The 20,149-nt window shown below is 39.3% G+C and overlaps 1 protein-coding gene across 12 annotated transcripts in view; it reads left to right on the top strand.

Annotated features, from left to right (window-relative positions):
* Window positions 1-20,149, top strand: part of OXR1 (oxidation resistance 1) — a 282,934-nt gene that overhangs the window by 119,509 nt on the left and 143,276 nt on the right. For 2 of the 12 annotated variants that reach the window (XM_068932818.1, XM_068932816.1), the window contains one exon: window positions 17,373-17,539. The exons of the other annotated variants lie outside the window; for them this stretch is intronic. In XM_068932818.1, the coding sequence (XP_068788919.1) occupies window positions 17,481-17,539 (59 nt within the window). In that variant the 5' untranslated portion in view covers window positions 17,373-17,480. The remainder of the gene's footprint in view (window positions 1-17,372; window positions 17,540-20,149) is intronic. 12 annotated transcript variants of the gene reach the window in all.

Below are 20,149 nucleotides of genomic sequence, written 5' to 3'. Positions count from 1 at the left end.
GTTCGGGTAAGGGTGCACATGTTCACTAGCTCTTTCTCCACTAACGTCATGAGTCTTGTCCCATTCAACGGCTAATGAGGGACAGCTATGCTCTGATGCACTGAAGACCATGAGAGAGAGTAGCATATTCTTACAGGTCAGATCACCTCTAGCCAGCAAGATAAGGCAGCCCTACACTAGTGTAGTTACCAGATTAGATTGTAGACAAAGATCTTCTCTTTTCTTGTGTCAGATTTCCTTAAATCTTTCACAACAGAGGAGACAGTTGTTTCTGTGAAAAGCTACTGCTCCTTCCACCGCTGAGTAGAGTTGTCATTTTAAGCTTCCGCTTGGCTGCCACACTAGTAGTACGCCAGGTCCAGTTTTATGTTACTAGTTCATTTGGAACGGAGTAAACTGGGAGGCAGGCCTTCAATATGTGCTATTGAGAGGAAGGCTTTGCTGTGGTAATGCAGTGTAATGAGAAAAACATCTTCACACGGATATACTGTAAATTGTTGCCTTTGTTTTATCTAAGCCTTGCGCACACTTTTCTTTAAAAACTGTTCCTATTAATGGTTACCCTGTTTCTGTGGGAAAGTGAATTTACACAAGATACTTCTAGATGCTGTCACATACAAAACACATGTTACGAGTGTTGTAACATCAGTCTGAGCCCTCCATGCAGCCCACCACTGCAGGCAGAACTCATGCTTGTCCACGTGATGGTCTCTTCGTAGTGATTATGCAACATTACGATGACAGGACATAAAAACGTTCCCATAAACAATAGCGGGAACAGATGTTCACAAAAAAATTCATCAGCTGCTGATGAGACACAGAGTCTGCAGATTGTTTCCAAGTACATGTAAGTCTTACATATTTCTAGTAGAGTAGAGTAGTGAAATTGCAGTGAGCGTTTTGGTGTGCCTGTAGAGGCCAGCCTTAGGCACAATAGGTCACGGCTGCAGGGAAGATGCACCATAACCTTTAGTAGCAGCAGCTGGCAGCAGCCGATGAACTCTGTTAGCCAAGGTGACTTTTAGAGTGCCTATAGAAATGCAAGCCACAGTGCCAGCATCAGGTCAAGAGCCTGCTGTCGTGACTGTTGTGCTGGATCAGGAAAACTGTGCATTTCTTTTTACATTGGTACAAGAACTTAACCTTAATGCATATTAGATCAAAACAGATTGTATCCTAAACTGAATGAAAGTGGTCTTCATGGATGAGGATCCATCAGTTGCACCAAAGGAACCCATACTTAGCTCACAAGCAGGCTTTTCCTTTCTGCTACCTCAAGATCTTACTTTCTGGATTTTCCTGGCACCTTTCTTTATTGTTACCAGTCATGGTTGCTTAAACAGTTTTAAGATGGGAGATGGTTCCTTTAACTCAGTTTCTTAAATCAGACTAATTCTTTTACAGTCATCTTTAGAAAAAGAGATCAAAAGTTGGCACTAAAACTAGTGATTTGGTAATTATATCAGCTGAGGTATATGACTTGACTTTAACCGTTGCCAAACAAGCTTTGCTAATCTGGAGTATCTGTTATCCTGCAAGGCTCGAGAGAATGCGTAGATGCTGAACACTCAGGGAAAGCAGCTATTGATATATAACAGATGTGTGTGGATCACCATAGCTAGAAGGAAGGATACTGAGTTGCAGTTCTTCTTCTGTGGTATCCCCACCTACTCAAAGGAGTGAGAGGTCAGATGGACTGCAAAAGCAACTGTGTGATAGTTGCTGTGTCTCGAAGGCCTTTGAGGAGGGGATGTTAGTGTAACACCACTCCAGCCTTCCTTCAAGAGCAGCTGTGGAAGCTCCAGAGGTTCCCGAGTCCCTGACACCTCCAGCATGCTTTGGCACCAGCTCCTGTTTTAGCTCAGTTTCACTGTCTTTTTTGAGTTGGGTGTCCTGTGGAATTGGAGGTGGGGACGTGGCTAACCGTACTTCTTGCTTATGCAAGTACCAGTTCTAGTTAACAAAAAAGTGAGTTGAGGTGAACATTGAGCATTGATTGAGCATTGGGAGTGAAATATGGCCATAAGGAAGAAGGGAGGAGCTTGTGTCACATTGTGGGGTCTTCCCCTCTGGATCCATAAAGCAGACAGGCTCAAGGCTGGAAAGGGTGCACCGAGATACTTTTTAACTGTGACTGGTTTCCATGACATGAGGCTTTAGAGGATAGTGTAATTAGCTGCTGCTGTTTTGGGAAGCTGTGGATCAGATATTAGAGTGGGAAAGCAGGAAGAGAAAAGATGGAAGGAAATAACAGGCCAGGAAATAAAAGGGCAGCTTTGTGAAAATGGCTCTACAGAAACTATGGCAGACTCTCAGTAGCAGCAATTCACTAACAAATAGAGTTGTCACAACGCAGCTTTGCTACAGAAGTATTTGCAGGGGAGTGAGGAGGGACCTGGTTTTCCAAAGGAATCTCAGGAATCATATGTCCTTGTATCACAAACCAGCTTCTGTGAAATCAGTCTCTGTGTCCTGGACTCCCAGCTCGGTCTGTGTTAATTAAACAGGCCATACACTGCATGGCTAGGGGTCCTTATTTAATGTCATGGAGTTATGGTGATAAAAGTGAGTTTGTCATATCAACCATTAGGTTTCAGTCAAAGGCAGGCTGTTTATTATAACTGCTACAAATGTCAGTGTCCAAAATAGTTCAATGTCTCGGTTAGCTGACTTGATGTTGTGTAATGTTCATTTCTGAGGCCTGGTGGCTTCTGTTTCATCCCAGCTGCCTTTATTAGATGGTCACTGTGGCACTGGAAGATGAATGGCACTGGCAGATGCCGCAGGTGTGCAGTGCAGGCAGCTTTTGCACATGGACCTCCTGAGCTCTGCCTGTTCTGTTTCTGATTTTCAGGAGCCCTGCTACATTAGCCCAGAAGCCTGCCCCGCACATTGCACCGCACAGTAGTTTGGAGATGTGAGAAACAGCCTAATACAGTTAGGATAAAGTCATTTGCTCTGTGAACAAATCAAACTCTTATCCCGAAGTTTTGAAGTCAATGCTAGATTTAACATTCTGAAATTAGGCTCCTCATTTAATGCAAAAACTTAAAATTAAATTATGGTTTAGCTTTGGTTCAGAGCACTAAATAGCTCTAATTTCAATGGCTATTTCTGGGTATTCAGTGATTTTGAATGTCAGGATGTTGCTCTAGATAGGAATACAGTTGTTTCACTGTAATCTCCTGTTCACGGTGCAGTTTGTGGCCTGAAATAATGACTCTATTTTACCACTCAACCTGCATTGCTTTCCAAAGCAGGGAAATCTGCTGAAGAAAACCATTTATTTTGCAGAGAATAGAAAAGGAAGACAACTTGTACATTTTCCATGGTCTCAATACTCTTCTTGAATGCACAGGGAACATGTCAGTGTAAGCTAATGAGAGAAAAAATGAACTTTGCTGTGTAACAGCTTTTTATCCAGTGAAGTTGCAAAATACCTACTTAGCTGGTATACTTGATTAAGCTTTGCCTTCCAAAGCACTGTGGATACACTACGTGCACTCATTTTCCTGACAGGTTGAAGGTAAAACTGTTGCTAAGACAAAACTAATTGGGGCGGCCATGCCCTGGATGTAATAAAACATCACTTATTCTTTTACTTGCTTACCTGTTTATTTGTGATACTATCTGCTAGCATTAAAAAAAAAAAAAACTATCTAATTTCCTAGTATGAAGATATCTGCAGCTGGAATATCTGGATTTTTGCATGGTGGGCTCACTGCATGTTTTAAAGAAAGGTATAGGAACTTGGCAGGTGTAGGGCAGTAATAGGGAGAAGTTGTGAGCTATTTTTTGCAAGCATGGAGCTAGAAGGGCTCAGTCCTGTGATCCAACAAGTTTCCTGGTGAGAAACTGAGTGTAAGCGCTGTCTGAGTTACTGGAGAGAGGTGATTGTACCATTTTGCTGCTGTGCCTGCGTTCATCAGTACGTTTCACAGAGAACAGAAATTCTTATACTCCACATTTCTAGTAAATTTCTGCCTGAATATATTCTTTCTTTTATGTCTAGGTGTTTTAAAGTCTACACTCTCCTGCACCTTTGCATTATGAGAGAACAAGACAAACTGAAGTGAGAATTTTTTTTCTAGAGAGGAGACCAAGGAATCAATCTAATGTTGAGTTTGCGAGCAGTGTTTTATGGATAGCTTCTCAGAAAATACCAAGCCGAAAATATTATTGCATGAGTGGTCTCATTTTTTCTTTTCTTAGTCATTTCCTATTTGTGTAGTCACTCCTTGGTAAAGTCTTCTGTGTACTAGAACAAAGATACTAGCAACCACTTGCTTTAGAAAGCAAAGAACATTTCTCATGCTGCGCTCGTGCTTCATAAATTGCAAGATGGAGAAATATGATTTGACAGGTTTTGAGGTGAGAATGAAGAACATTAGACAGGGACTACAGTAGTTATAAGGTTATCCAGATAATCTGCTGCAAGGGACAGGAAGAAAGAAACCATTACAGAGGAACAAAACTGCATAAATAATATGTTATAATAGCATAGATATTAATACAACAGGCTGCCTAATATGTTTTGATTTGTTTGTAAGGCAAATTTAATAATGAATACTGCTGCTTTAGTAAAGGAAAATGGTGAAACCTAAGGTCATCAGTGATGTCAATTCATAAATATATATTCCACCTTTTAAAAGTATGACGAAATACAACATACGTCCCTCAGAGGCCATTTCTAGATGGAAAATTTAGACTGCAAGTCAGCCTGTTCCCAACTGAAAACTTTATTTCAAGGTGCAGAGAAGAGGCCAAAATGATTAAAATCATCACTGAATTTCACGGTTACAATGTGTTTTTTATAACATTCATTTTATTACATGAGCTTAGAAGCAAATAGAAACATTTATTTTTTCTATGAAGTTTTGCTATATGAGATGCATCACAAGGATCGATAATAAACTGAATGAGTTTAGGTGTTGTCAATGATGCATCATTTTATGGGGTAAATAACCAAATTAGCTCAAACTTTTGTGTTTCCTCTTCCTGTAAATGCCAGCTCAATGGGAATAAATTGCCTATCTATTTCCAAATGTCACTTTTAGCCACCTGCTTTCTGAACTTCAGAGATGCTCACTAACAGCCCTAGAATTGCTTTGCTTCCCTGTGCAATTTTTAGGTAATGTCAATGCAAGTTGTTTTTTTTTCTCAAACTAGTTGTCTTCTGGGAAATTAGGGACATATGCATTCTTTCAGAATTGACCTTCAATGTTTCTAAACTACCTGTGAACAGAAAAAGAGGCATCTTGCAGTTCCCAGTTTCCAAGAAATTTGAAAATCTGTTGTTCTCTAAAACTGGAAAATGTGATTCACTGGGTATATAAGACATCTCTTTTGCAAGTTTTCTTTCAAACTGCAGTTTTGTATGCTTGTTATTACTGGTACGTTCTGTGGCCCTCCACCTTCTGCCATCTGCCTCATATGAACTAGCTAGCACATGGAACAACTGCTGGTGAAAAATGAAAAATGAAGGTAGGAAAAATAAAATGTGCCTTGCTGAATAGCTTGAGAGATGCTTTTAATGTGGGTGTCCTGGATGAATGACTTACGCAAAAGTGAGGTGAGTTGTGGTGCAGGAAGGCAACTGGCTCCAAGACATTTGTCTTTCCACAGTATTTTGGTAGGCAAGACTAGAAGAGAGGGATGAGGATGCAGGGAAGAGCCATTACTTAAAATGTTCCATTTCTATGGACTATCTAGGGGGAAGAAAACAAAACTTTACCTTTTCTGAAAGATTTAATTATTTGAAGAAATTCACACCTTTGGTAAAGGGAGTTGTCTATGGCAGTGACAACATGGTCTCTTTGACAGTCATGGTTCAGGTGGAAGAGGAAGGTCAAGAGAGTTGCATTGAGAGGAGGCAATTTTCAGTCTTAATTCTGTTTTCTTTCAGAAGCTGAACTGAAACCCGTTCCTACAACATAAAGTTTCATAGCAAGCAGACAGTGCTAGGCATTTTAGATTATAGCAGTGATTAAACACACTCCTGATTGGGCAATTATGAAGGCACCAATAATTCTTGAGTGACAAGAGATAAACCCTAAATATGAGAGACAGGCACTGACCTGAGAAACAACTGACGTCAATGTCAAGGAAGTTGGTTGCTGAGAAAATCACCTAGAAAACAGATTGCTTTTGCTGCAGGTTGCTTGTATTAGAGTGACTCTTCTGCAGTTGCCACGGAGAAATTATTTTTGAAAGCAGCTGTTATTTTTAAAGCAGGCCTTGTTTTGCTGAGTACAGCAATATGTTTTAAAAAAGCTTTTCTTTTTGGCATATGTATCTGAAAGTACCCACAGTGTCTGAACTGAGTGAGCATATTACTTTAAAATTAGTGAAAGCATCTTGACTGACAAAGGTGCTTCTAATTTTATGCCTTGGTTTTAGAGCTCTCTCATCTTCTCATAAGCATTTTCAGGGGTAAAAAAATTTCCATTGGCTTACAGAGACACTTGCACATTATTACACTAACAGAGGGGATACCTTTTTTTTTCTAAGCCCTTTTTTTTTAAAAAAAAGGCAAATGAGAAATGAGCCTGTAAGATGCTGCATGCAGCTGAGTGATTGTGTTTACTTCTTTGGGGATCTGGAGAGCCCAGGGTTTGCCTGTGATCAGGGGCTTGTGGGACTGATATTTCACTGGGCATGGATCCAGCATAAAGTATGATATTTCCCAGGCCAAAATTACGGGATCATTTGTTTGGATTAACCCTTCGGATATTGGGGAGTCGGGGGATAGAGGGAAAGGGCATTTTTTGCCATATTAATTGTGCCGCTTGAATTCTATTGCTGCATAACAATCCATCACTTTATAGAATTTCCTTATGTGAATCTTATAAATCTTGCCAAATGACAATTGAAAGTCTATCCCTTACAGACAAGTTTTTCTCTATCCTAATTTTTCTGGTTGCCTGAATAATGGCGTCATACTGCAAAAACTAGAGTTCATACATATATCATATATGAGTTCATAGAACATATATCATATATATCATATAAATAATCTATTACCTTTTTTGTATGTGTAACACCTTAGTCTCCAGGAAGGTTTAATCTGTCAGTTGGATCCTTCTTTGCCTTTCATGTGGATAAGACCCTTTCTTTCTCTTTTCCTCCTGTTGCTCTAGCAGAACTGAGCAGGTGCAGATGGTAGTTCTTTAACCAAGACTATATCACAGGTACAAACAAGGGAAACTATTCTGAAGGAAAAAGAAGAGCCATAAACCTCAAGCGGCACTAAATGGGTATTCATTTCTTGCAATTTTTCACTTCACATGAAAAGGAATAAGTGTGTGTGGGGGGGGGCGGAGGGAAGAGAAGAGAGGTCTTGAGTATCCAGAAGGCAAGGGACCCTGAGAATGGACCTCTGGGAGAGGAGAAGGACGTGCTAGAACAAGAAGGAGAGAAATTGAAACGACAAGCCAAGTATGTCTCAGCTCTGCAGGGCACATCTTTGTGACAGATCCCTGTCCCCCTGAGTGAAGAGCTTTATTGGAGGCAATACTTTCAGACTGCTGCCAGGAAAAAGGCCTAAGCAAAAAAAAGGCAGTGATTTCTTCTCCAAGAGCGTTGTGTGCAGCCAATTGAAATAGATTTTATATCCATTATTTGTATTCCTGATTAAAATGCAAAGGCCACTATATCTGCAGTAGTCCTCCTGACATTTCTGCTCTTGGAAGCTTTCCCAAATCTGATTACTTATGTTATTTCTTCATCCATCTCTCTCTCTCTCTCTCTCTCTCTCTCTTTTTTTTTTTTAAGAAAAAGACTCTCCCAAGGAGAAGAATTTTTATAGCATAGACGTGCTTAGCTCAATTCCTTAAATGTTATTATCTGAATTTTCTTATGTGGTCCTTCAGTCCTGAGTATTTTTTAAGTCCTGTAATCATGGTGGAAGTGGAGCAACATTAATGGAGAAATATTAAAGAGAAAGAAGGAGATTAAGATGGGGGCGAACCCTTGAGTACTGCTGCTCACTTGAAAGGAGAAGAAATCAGAAGGCAGCAAAGCATGGGAGGCAGGAAACTTGCTGTGTATTTACTGAATGCTTTCCTGTGGAAATGAAATTCAAGGGAAATGGCAAGGTTCAGCCAGATGAAAGACACAAATTACTGTCTACTGCACTTAATTTTGAATCCTGATTGGTGTGTTGTTTGGATGCAGAAATAGAGGTATGAAAAGAGCTGTCGTGAGTTAATATTGTTGTTTTAATGAAACGTGTAAAGTGTTTATTGATGGGGGAAGAGATAAAAGGAAGGATTGTTTGCTTTTTGCAGTTCTGAAGTGCTCTGACAAAACCTGGAAGCAGCAGGTTTCTTGGCGTAAAATTGATTTGTGTTATCTCGTTCCCTGCAGCCATTTAAAAAGACACTGACTTTCCCTTCTAATGTCTTAAAGATCTCAATTATACATTTAACTATTGCCCAGAAGGCATCTTTGGAAGGAGGGTAGAGTGAACACGTGGCTATTTTAAAATGCAAAGGATATGAGAAAGAGAGAGAAAGAGATTGTATTATGTGTCATCAGATGGAAGGGGAATTCTGCTTTTGGCTAGTTCTTTCCCACTCACTGCGACTAGGGAACTTGACTAAGAAGTTCTCAAGCCATTCTTTTTTCTTTTATTTTCCCTCTCTTTCTTTTTTTTTTTTTAATAAGCTCTTCTCGAAGCCGTGTTTTAAAGAAATCTGTACTGGCATTGCAGGATATTTAAAAGATTGGAGTTACAGTGAAGGAAACCCACAGAAGTGGCAATTTGCTGTGTTACAGTTTCCTCCTTTGGCACTGCTGCAGTTTCCCAGTCATTACCATCACTGCTGCTAATGTTTGAATGGTGAGAAACCCTGAAACTGTTGAACAACCTGCAGTGAACAATTTTATTATTTTCTGCTTCTAAAATATATTAAAAATAATGGTGATTGTAAAAAAAAAAATCTTGTGAAAGCAAGTTTAGCAAATTCCAGACTCATCCAGCATCTGACTTGGTCATGCTAAGATTATTGGCAAAGGAAGCCTACTTTTTATTTCCTGGAGGAAAGCATAGTGCAGCTAGGGGAGGTGCCTATTTCTCCAGCTAGCTGTACTCAAGAGCCTCAGGCCTGTTTTTATAAGATATCAGCTGACCAAAATACCTGTAGTTTGCTGATACTGATTATTAGCAGTAGTTTTAACTCTTGGTGCAGTCCCCAGTGCAAAGATTTCCTTCTCTGAGTATGGACAGAACTGGCTTTTGTCTACGCGCTGCTGAGCAGCTCTGAACTTTGCTCACAGAACTAAATCCTGAAACTGGATTTCAGTGCCAAAGTACGTGAAGAGCTTGGTGTGATGGGCCTCTTCAGTAGATGCCTAACGCACTGGACGTAATGCAGCACAGAAATAGTGTCTGGAATTTTCTTTTAAATTTTTCTTTAAATTTTTAGTTTTCCCCATTAATATAGTTGTTTGGTGAGTCACCGGAGCCAGAGTTCAATTCGTGATGGGGGCAAAGCATTTCACCTTGGCCATGTCATATAAAGACAGACCCCGAAAGAGGAACACAGAAAGATTTTTCATGCCAGAGTCCAAAATTGCTTCCTTGAAAATCCTTGTAAAAGAGCTGACTGATTTGAATGCATTCAACTCCGTAGCTTATAGCTCCACAAGTGCTCCCTCTAGATGTCAGGTTTTCCTGTGTTTCCCCCTTGCCTGCCCTGTTGAAACTCGGACATTGTGCAGGGGAGAATTTAGGATTGTAAAGAGAACAGAAGAGGTGCAAGAACTGATGCAAACAGGTAGCCAGTGGCCTGATCACTTCTGAATTTCTCTTCTTGGTAGTTTTCTATGTTTTATCCATTTTTTTTCATGTAAAATGTGTGAACCGTTCTGAGCACCTGGATATGCAACATCATCTTTTTAATTTTGTCTGGGTTCAGCACATTCTCTTTTCATGTGCTTTGGTCATATTTTGCACTTGCTCCTTCTTCTTCCATTGTATCCATTTTACAGAAAATGTGTTCTTTTGCTTTCTTTCTCTAAAGGTCCACTCCAAATGTCCACTTGCAAATGAATCAAAGGAGAATTACCAGATCTTGTTTTCCAAGTGGCCTGTGTTTGAGTGGATAAAAGATGATAATACTGGTTGATACGGGGTAGGGGAAAGGATCTATTTTTATGGATTATAAAGATTCTTGAATGGCTCCTGAGACAGTAGCAGTGTGTCTTTCATTGTGCCTTGTTGAGAAAACGGGATATTAAAAAAGATCTGTTGACTTGGCCCAACCCAATCAAAAATTGCCTTAATTTTTTTTTTTTGTTAGAACTTTTTGGCCTTAGAAATGTATAGACTGGTCTAAGCAGGACTACTTTCAGGTTAAAAAAAGTATACAGTCCTACAAAAGCATACAGGAATTGTTTGGCTTTCTTATTCCATTTCACCTTTATGTTTTAACTCACTTATTTTAGCATATTTACTATAAAAAGAATCAAAATGATAGGTCATCAAAATGATTTGTCTTTTTACTTTGTCATAACAGCGTCCTGGAATGATCTGGTATTGTTCCATTCCTTCTCCCCTCATCCTTTCTTTTCATTTCTCTCCCACACTTTCTTTTTCTTTAAAGTTTTATTACTCATTTTTATTTTCAAATATATATATGTTTGTGTATATATGTGTATGTGTATATAGGTATGCACACACATATAGACTTATTATAGGATAGAGATTTTGGTTTCTGAAGAGTTTTTTTTTCCACATCTTGTAATTGATTTTCACATAGTGAGATTTAGAATGGCATTGGCCTCGTCAGCTTTTTACCAAGTTATATAACTTCTTAGTTTCTCAAAACTCCGTACAGATGAGATGCAGTAGCTTTTGCACAGATGAAGAGGTCAGTTCTGATACATAAAATACACTTTCTCCACCTGTATATTACATGTCCTATATGTTTTATAGGAGCAGATGACTAGTTCTTACCGTACTAAAATAAAAAAAAAAGATTTATATTCTCAGATGATGTATAAATGTACAAATGGAAATACAATGGAAAGCCAAAGAACTCTGTATTTTGTTCATGTATTTTGTAAGTACTGTGACGTTATAAATATAGATTATTTGGGCACCTGATTATCTGGAAAAAAATGTAGGAACATACAGGAGGTCATATAGATGCATGTAATTCATATTCCTGGCACAGAGCAGGAACTACCTTTCTATCTCATTTTAGGTATCTCCAAATGAATCCTTTGTGTTATGCTAAAATATTTCTATAAAAATATTAAGTCAGCATTAATCTTAAAGCCAAACTAAGTCAGTTCAATCTGGATTTCATTCAGCAAAAACATGCATTTTTGACAGAAAATAATATTTTACACAATATTTGGGAAGTGTAAGAATTGCATTCTCCAGAATTTAACTTCTGGATCTTGACTTCTGTACAAATGTACTACAAATGTAGTTGCCAAACCATTGGTTTCATAAACCATTCTGAAAATCGAAAGCCTGACTACACAAAAAATGAGAGCTTTCAAGCACTGTTCCACTGTTCCTGAAGGAGATAGATAGGTACTGATGCCTCTGGGCTTTGAACGAGAGCATGCCCTCTGGTGCAGAGAGCTGGAGAAGAGCTGTTCATACAACTACTGCAATAGGCAGGTGCATTTGGTGCCTGCTGGCCCTTTCCCATCTATGTTCAATGAATATAGGCTCAAATAGTGTCTGCTCTGAGTTTGCACAGACAGGAAAGTGAGGACCCCTTCCCTTTTCTATTGTGCTGAATTTGATATTGATGTTTTAATAGTTTTATAGGCACCTTATGTGGCAATAATTTAGCTACACATTAATTGATATAGTAAGTGTACGCAGAACTGGCCTAAACCGAATACAGATAAATGCATTTGGCTACTGAAATACATGAAGAGAATAGAAAACGGACTCTTTCATTTTTTCTGTTGATTTATGTTCCTAAATTCTTCCTCTTCCTCATGTTTTTCACATATGAGTGAAATATTTTACCTTTTCATTCATAATACCAATTAGCAAGTCTTAGCCATAACATTTTGATTTCCTAATGGTTACGTTTCATACAAGATTAGCCACGGGGGGGCGGGGTGGTAGGGGGAACCACACACATATTATGAGATTAGTTAAATACATCTTGAAACCCTGCCAATGCTTCCTGAAAAGAAAATGTGATTTACAGATTCTTATTTTGCATTTAGACTAATAGCCTCTGATTTATATGGTAGGGCTTTTAAATTCTTGACAGTTTTATTGCATGCATCTAAATTCAGCTTCCATGTTTTAGCTTGTATGCCTGTTTTCTTACAAATTCTGATCAGGTTGTTGTTTAACAGTTGTTCCTTACAGCTGAGCTCTAGTTAGGAAGCTGAATGCGTAAATGCCTCTAAACTCACTTGCCTCATTTAACATGCTGCAGCCTCATTTGTCTTCTGGGCTCTGGTTTTGAACACTTCTAGCTGTCTTTAAATCACTCCTTGGCTTCTCTTTTTCATATTGTCAAGCACTAGCTCCTCCTCTCCTCGTGCCTCCCCTGTTCGGCTGGGTCCTGCCTGTCAAGTCTGAACGTGACCATCCTGACCTGCGCTCTGGCAGCGCCCGACCAGCTTCAGGTGCACTGTGCCTTATTCTGGACTGGGGGAAAAAGTCCTCGCTCAGCTTTGGAAAGCCATGAGATAGTCTTTTTGATTGGATTCTTCTTTAAATAATGTAACTTACTATGATGCCTATAGATTGCCCCTGGATTGGTACTGGATCTAGCTGCAGTGTTTGTAATAATTCTGCTCCCCGGGCTTATTGATTTAAAAAAAAAAAAAAAAGCCTATGGGGCAGCTGTATTTTACAGTCTCTCACAGAAAAAATACTGTCCACCTCTACTTTGTGTCATTATCCTACTCTGATGAGTGGAAAAGAGAGGAAAAGATTGCTGCTTGTTACAGGCATAAATCTAAACAGATATTTAAGAGAAGGGTCATCCTCTTTCACTGGTGAGGATATGTCTGTACTTCACCTTGAATTTGAATTATCGGTTTAGGTGGTCTTCTTGAATCTCAGTATCATCATATGCTGCCCATATGTCCCACCTGCACAAGGAAAAAGAGAAATAACTGTGGTGAGGCTCTTGATCCTGGTATCCAGTATTTTCCTTGCCCTCCCATAACATCTTCCCCTGCTCCCGTAGGCATTTGTCCATGGTGAGCCAACATCCAAAGAAAATTGTTTGCTTAATGAAGGCTAGGTAGTGGCAGTGCCTCCTATTTACAGCAGGACAGACCTAGAACTTACTGAGAGTGGGAAATTTAACTATGATCACTTTTCACATGTTTTCTGTTCCTGTCATTGGAGGATACTGAAATTAATGTTAAAGTTTCAAGCATTCTCATAATATTAAAAAAACCCTTAATGTTCTTGAATGATTTTTTTTCCTGTTTTCACCTTCATTCGTTATCCCCAAAACAAGTTTGCTTATGTTCAAATTGAACATAATCTCTCTATTTGCCTGAAACCCTTCACTCCCTCTTAGGGGTTATCATGCCCCAGTTCCCTCTTCTGCAGTTCCTGCTGCTCCGTGTGGTACAGCTTCCTATGAAGCATGATGGCTTCTCAGATGAAGGCAGTGTATCATGAGAAAATGTTTGTGAGGCTGTGCTTGGAGGATGAAGACATAAAGAAATGTCTTTCCAACCTTTACCCTCTTGCGGCACAAAGTAAAAAGTTGTTAAAAATGTTCCTCCTTCTACCACAGAAATGAGAAACAAAATAGTCTTTTGGATTTTTTATTTATTGTTAAATAACTAGGCACTATTTCATAATTCATTTGGTGAGATATATTTCTCCTTATATAAAGATTCACTTGGTGTAGCCTGTTATTAATAAACTGATCAGGTGGCGTTACTTACTTTTTGTGATGACAAAACATGAAAATATATATGCTTGAGAGAGCATTTTCTCAATAGGTACAATTAATAGATTTTTTTCCATTTTCTTGTTCCTTCTCAAGGGACCTTACCGTGGCTCCGGATCTGTATCTGTGACTGTACGGTTGCAGCATCAGAGCGAATCTAGTACAGCCTGGTGTCCTCACAGTCAACCATGCTGGAGAATTCTTAAAGCTCTAGAGGAAACACTGATAATTTCTACTTTGCTTTGTTACTAACTGAGTGAGAAAAGGGAAAGGTGTTAGGGATTGATCTGAGCTGAATACTTAGAATCGGAGGGTTGCCCCTGCTGGGAGGGTATGGGGATCCTTTTGTCTTGCTTATGTACAAAATATCCATAGAACTGTGAAGACCTTTCTTTCTCATCTAGTATGGTGTTGGCTAACTTGATTTATGAATCAAAGATACAAAAAGAACAAGACTAGTACTTTCTGAAACATGTATGGCAAGTGCCAAAGAAACTCCCTTAAGAAAAAGTAGCTTGGATGTAATAAGAAAAAAGAAACACTGACATGCTTTCAGTAGAGGGTGTGAAACCAAATACAAGAGGGTGTATGCCAATCAATATAAAGCATATTTTATACAATTTATGTATTTTCTGCAGAGTTCATTAAATTATTAAAATAATACCTACTATTCCAAATACTTCAGTTATGCATGAGATGAAAGGCAAAAACTTAATTCTTTGGCTGCGGTTGTGAAAGATTTTTCATTTTACCTAATTTCTAACAATTCTTTGACAAATTAGGTACTTCCACAGAGATTTATCCTATATACACGTCCTGCAGAGCAAACTGAGAACCAATTTATGTTTTTAGCAAGCAGCAAGCTAGATGTTTAGTCTTCTCAAGTCTGGCCTTTGGGAATTGGTGCTAATTGCTTCATTTTATGACAGTTGCCTTTTGACCTGTGAGGACTTATGGAAGAATATATTATGTACACATTGGAAAAATATGTAATCTTCTTTCAAGACTAACCTATTTTGCAAATATATGAGGACACAGCATTTACATAAACTGGATTGGTGGTGTAACGTAGGTGACTGAGATGATAGATATTATTTGGCTTACAGTTTAAGTTTCTAGTCTTTATCAGTCTTGCAGTTTCCCTTTTTTCAAAGAAGACAAATGTGTCCTTCCAAAGACCGCTAGATATTAGATATTTCTTCAATCTTAACATTAGTCTCATGGGATGTGCCTGATTTTTACAAAAATAAAGCAGGAAAAATGCCTTTCACATTAAGGCTGAATAGCCACAGTGCTGGGATAGGAAATGGATAGTTTTGGCTGAGGAACCTCAGTGTAAGGATGAGTCTCATGGATCTAGGAAGAGGACTCTTTATTTGGGAAGGAGCATGAGGGTTTGGTCCATTGCCCCCAAGGTGTATGTCCTCTGTTGCCCTGGATTGACCCTCCTTCCACCCTGTGGTCTGAGGGGAGAGTGAAGAGCATCTTTGCACTCTCTGTAGCGTGTCTTAATCTGTAGACTAAAGATTCAGGCTCTCTCAGTCTGGCCCCATGACTGGGGTTTGTTGCTGCCCAGCAGCCTGGCTGCAGTATGAGGGCGAGCTGTCAGAGCCTGGTGGAGCAGGCTGCCATGTTGTAAGGAGAGGAGTTTATTCAGTGGGCTGAGGAGGAGCCTAGACCCATGGGTGTCCTGTTTCTTGAAAGCACTCTAGCTTGCAGGTGAGAGATGCTGCTGACTGGCTCTTCCTCACTGTATTTATTCTCTTTTCTCCTTCTACAAAATGCCTTTAAAACTCCCTGAATGATTTGCAGTAGTGAGATTGGAATGGCTTGTCCCCTGTATGTCTCATGGAATTAAAAAAAAAAAAAAAAGGATAAATTGCTATTATATTTTGAAATAAGCCTTTCAGTTGTTTCACTGTGTACAATTCCAGTTGCATGAGCTATTGGACAATGCAGAAGAATTTGAAGATTTGCATTTCTATATTTTAGGACAAGCATATCCACAATATTTTCTTCTAATTTTAGCTGCCTACTGTTTTGACGCTTATTTGTTGGTGTGGTAGAATCAGAATACTCAAATCTCAGTTGCTGTAAGAGCATTGTAATTCCAATCTCCTTTGCTGTCTCTTTAAACAGTTAAAAGACCCCTTTGCTTCCAAATTTGACTATATAAATGTATGCATATTATGTCTGCATATATTGTAGCAATCTCAGGAACAGTAAGTGCCTGTGGGTATCGCTGCTGACTGGTAAAGAACTTGGAAAACAGTCAAGCCTGGGGTTGGAATCAAAAGGAAATGTAAATGTAATTGCCTAAATAAAAGGCTACAGATAAAATGCCCTGTTGATGTATAAATTACTTGCCATTAGTATAGAAAACAATTGATACTATGATAAAGTTAAAATAATTATACAGAAAAATGCTACGAGTTCCTATGGGTTCAATGTAGGTGAGGTATTCTATATGCATCAAAATATGTCATGCAGCTCCCAGACCACTGGGTGCATGTATTTTTGAAAATGCTGAGAATTCTATGTTTGGGAGAGAGAAGATGATGATGTAGGACCTGGTCCTGCCAACGTGAAAATCACACAGTAATTTTCAGGGAAACAGGGCCTTGGTGCTGGTTACAGTCTGTAATAAAGAGATTTCAGAAATAGCTTCTTCTAATTAGGTGAAGTAAAGACTTTCCTTAGTGATACAGCCTTAAAATAGTTTGGACAATTTGCATCCTATTCTAATAAGTAAGGTTGCACTCGATATAATGCAACAGCATTAATGAGGTGAATATGAATTAAATATAACTCGTAGTCACCTAGAGGCCATTATGCAAAATTTCTCTGTGCTGAATATGGCAGAGCTGGAATTTTCAAGATCCGTGCAAATTGTACTAAAGCAGATTTGGGTAAAGCATTGGAAGAGCTTTTGTGAAAATGGAACTAGTGGGAGTTATTTAAATAACAGTATAGCAGCTATTAACAAAATAGCAAGATCCAAAATAGTAATTTAATTTAGATGTCTATTCTAAAACATGTCTAGAATTAATATAACTGTCAGCCAATAATACAGTATTGCAACCAACTCCCTCAGAATCCCGAAATTCTGGAGATCAAGAAATTCTCATACCTGACAAAACACACACCCTAATTGCAGTGCGTGTTATTTCCACCTACGTAGAGCAAATGTAAAATGTTATAGAAACGTCATGGGGAAGCCATATTATCTTGAGCTCTTACCTCAGTCCTTACAAAAGCTTACGCATGAAAAAAGAATGAACTATGCACGCTGTAACTACCTGAGAAGTATTGTGTTTAGCATTATTGCTGCCATCTTCCTTTCCATCATCATCATCGCTACTTTCCCCACTTCTGCCATACCTCATCCACATCTCCAGCCCCATGTGTGGTGTGCAGAGCGATTTGAATCCTTTGACAGTGGACTCACTAACCGTTCTCTCGCAGGCAGTGAGAATGCCTTGCCACGCTCCAAACACAAGGGGATTCTGGACTCTCCCACTTGGAGTTTAATGGATGTAACCTGGCAGCCACCAAGCTATATGTCTCCTGTAAATGATCCTCCAAGGGTTTACCTGTAGCTGTGCTGTCATGCTCCCAGGAATAATCACAAGGTTTGTGTTCATCTTCGTAAGTCTTTATTCTGTGATGAATACACATTAGGGGCACATTAGGGGCAAGCATTGCTTATAGACCTTTGTTAACAGGGCTTGGGTTGCCTATTCCAGACACCACAAAACCATTTTCAGTAGTTTAGATATTCTTCATCTTTCCTCCTGACACCTTGTGGAAACTTCTGTTTTGGCATTGTCTTTACTTACAGAATAACGTATGGTGGAAGTTTTCCTCCATATGGATGTGGTCCATACATATATTTACGGACCATATCCATAGGGATGACTGGGAAGTGAGGAGAGGGTGGTTTTGATTGGCTCTCTGGTATTTTAACCGTGAACAAATATTGTGTATTTCATTTGCATGGTAATATTTGCATAGCGTGTCTAAAGGAACAAAAAAATTGTGTTTAATATGCTTGCTCCAGTTGCTCAAATGAATATGCTTTGATGGGTGGGGGGAATAGATCAAAATATAATGTCAGAATACGGTGTTGAAATACCACTATTTTTTGGCATGTAGTACTTGTGCCAACATTGTTTTCTTTCCTGAAGCTAGCCTGAACATTGCAGCGTTGATATATATCCCCCAAATTTGAAGTGCTTTTTGGAATGCGTAGGTGTGAATTAATTTCTAATCCTTTCATTACACCACCCACGTGAAGGATTTTTGTTCTTGTTTTCTGCCACCAAATAATGTCACGAGTTCCTTGCGTTATCAGAAAAGTCTTCGGCATGATCCACATGTGAAGTAACATTTTGAAGGGCTTTCTGTTTTTTGTTTATTGACAGACTTCCACCTTAGCAATGCTGTATTTTCTAACTGCTTTGTAGTGTTTGGTTTTTGTTTTCCTCCACAATTCACAATGAGCGGTTCAGATTTGAATTGCAAGTATGTTGCACTCAGTTTTGTGTAGTGCTTCCTACGCAGAAGTGGATATTCAGAAAAAAGCATGCGAGAGACAGGGCATGTAGTTAGTGACTCTTTCTCTGTGAAACCCCTCCAACTTCCAGCAGTCATTGGCTCAGTACTTTGGGTATCAGCATGATTCATAGCCCTTAATGAACCCTTTTTCCATGACTTGTGTAAAAGTCATTTCTGTACTCAGTGATACTTCTAACCTGCACGGTTATTTCCTCCATGTAATTATATACAGTTCAAACAAGTACTACTTTCTGTTGACTTCAAACCCGCTGCTTGCTTTCATTTGATTCCTCTTAAATCTTCCACTGTGAAAATAGTGGAAAATCATTTCCTGTTCACCTTTCCCATTACTCATGAGCAAAGAGATCTCTGTACTGCTGCCCTGCCGTCGTCCCCTTTCCTCTCTGAGGGCTCCCCGTCTGTTTAGTCTCTCCTCATGAGGAAGCATCTCATTGTCATCACTGAGTGTTTTTTGTCTGTATCGTTCTAATTCTATAACCTTCGTTTCTGAGGGGATGGCCAGAGCTGCAGGTGGTAGTCAAGAGCATTAAACAAAAATGTTTTCAGCAGATCTGCAGGGCATTGCCTCATGCTACACGTATGCAGAAGCAGCCTCGTGCAGGAAACAGAGCCTGCCTGGAATAACTGAAGCAAACCACAAGCCTGTCACCTAATGCTTCCTTACTGCCATGGGAGTCCAAAAATGCCAGCCATGTTGTGCAAATGCACATTCGTATGAAGGTGGGGAGGGAGGCAGTGTGTTAATAGCCACTTCATACTGCCGGATGAGCATACTTGGTATTATGTGGTAGGGAGAGACCATGATACTGTCCAACGCCCACAAAAAAACGGCGACTTTGACTATAGACGTGAGGATGCTGGTGGCAGGGGTGTAGGAAACTCTGTAGGTCCTACAGGGTTTTAGCCACAATAACTCTTCTTCCTCTACCGCACTAATACAGTGTACATAACAGAAATAAAGAAGCTCCGAGCGTGCAGATGCCAGGGTTTTTTAGGCCTTCTCCTGTAGTTAAGTTGTCAGACCTCTGCAGTGCTGTGTTGAAAAAGGAGGAAGAAAGTTTACTCTTTTCCAGACTCAGATCAAATTCTGGCTGTCAGCATTGGTTTGAATCGCAATTCTTGCTACAAAGAACTCAAATTCGTAACCAGCTCTTCTGGGCTTTCACAAATAGCACGTGTACTAAATACATGTCTGAAGAATAAGCGTCACTCTTCAAATTAATGATTTTGTTTCTCCTACTAACTATGTACTAAAACCCCGGAATAGTCGCAAGGGATGTAGGGACATCTTTTTATAGTCAGTGCATAAGAATGCATTAGGCTTTCCTCCAAATCTTTGTTGCAGTAAGGGACTTTTACTTACAGTTTTACAAACATCAAATTGTATGGATTCCTAGCCCCTGAGATTGTTTGTATGCTTGATTGTTTCCACCATAAATGGTTTAAATGTATTAATTTTTTGTTTTTCTTTTTGGACTGGACTGCCAGACACTCTTGTTTCAGCTGCTCTCAAGATCTGTGTAGAGGATAACATCTTATTTTTACCATGCTGCTTTACAAAAAATCAGTTTGCAATTATAAAATGAAAAAGTATAATGAATGTTAACACACAGCTCATGGATTATATTAGGAACTGAGTAGATCTATGATATTGAATGACAGAA

Source organism: Struthio camelus, chromosome 2, assembly GCF_040807025.1.
Source record: "Struthio camelus isolate bStrCam1 chromosome 2, bStrCam1.hap1, whole genome shotgun sequence".
NCBI classification, from domain to species: domain Eukaryota; kingdom Metazoa; phylum Chordata; class Aves; order Struthioniformes; family Struthionidae; genus Struthio; species Struthio camelus.
The sequence above is the reverse complement of the archived record's forward strand: the minus strand, read 5'-3'. Positions and strand labels throughout refer to the sequence as shown.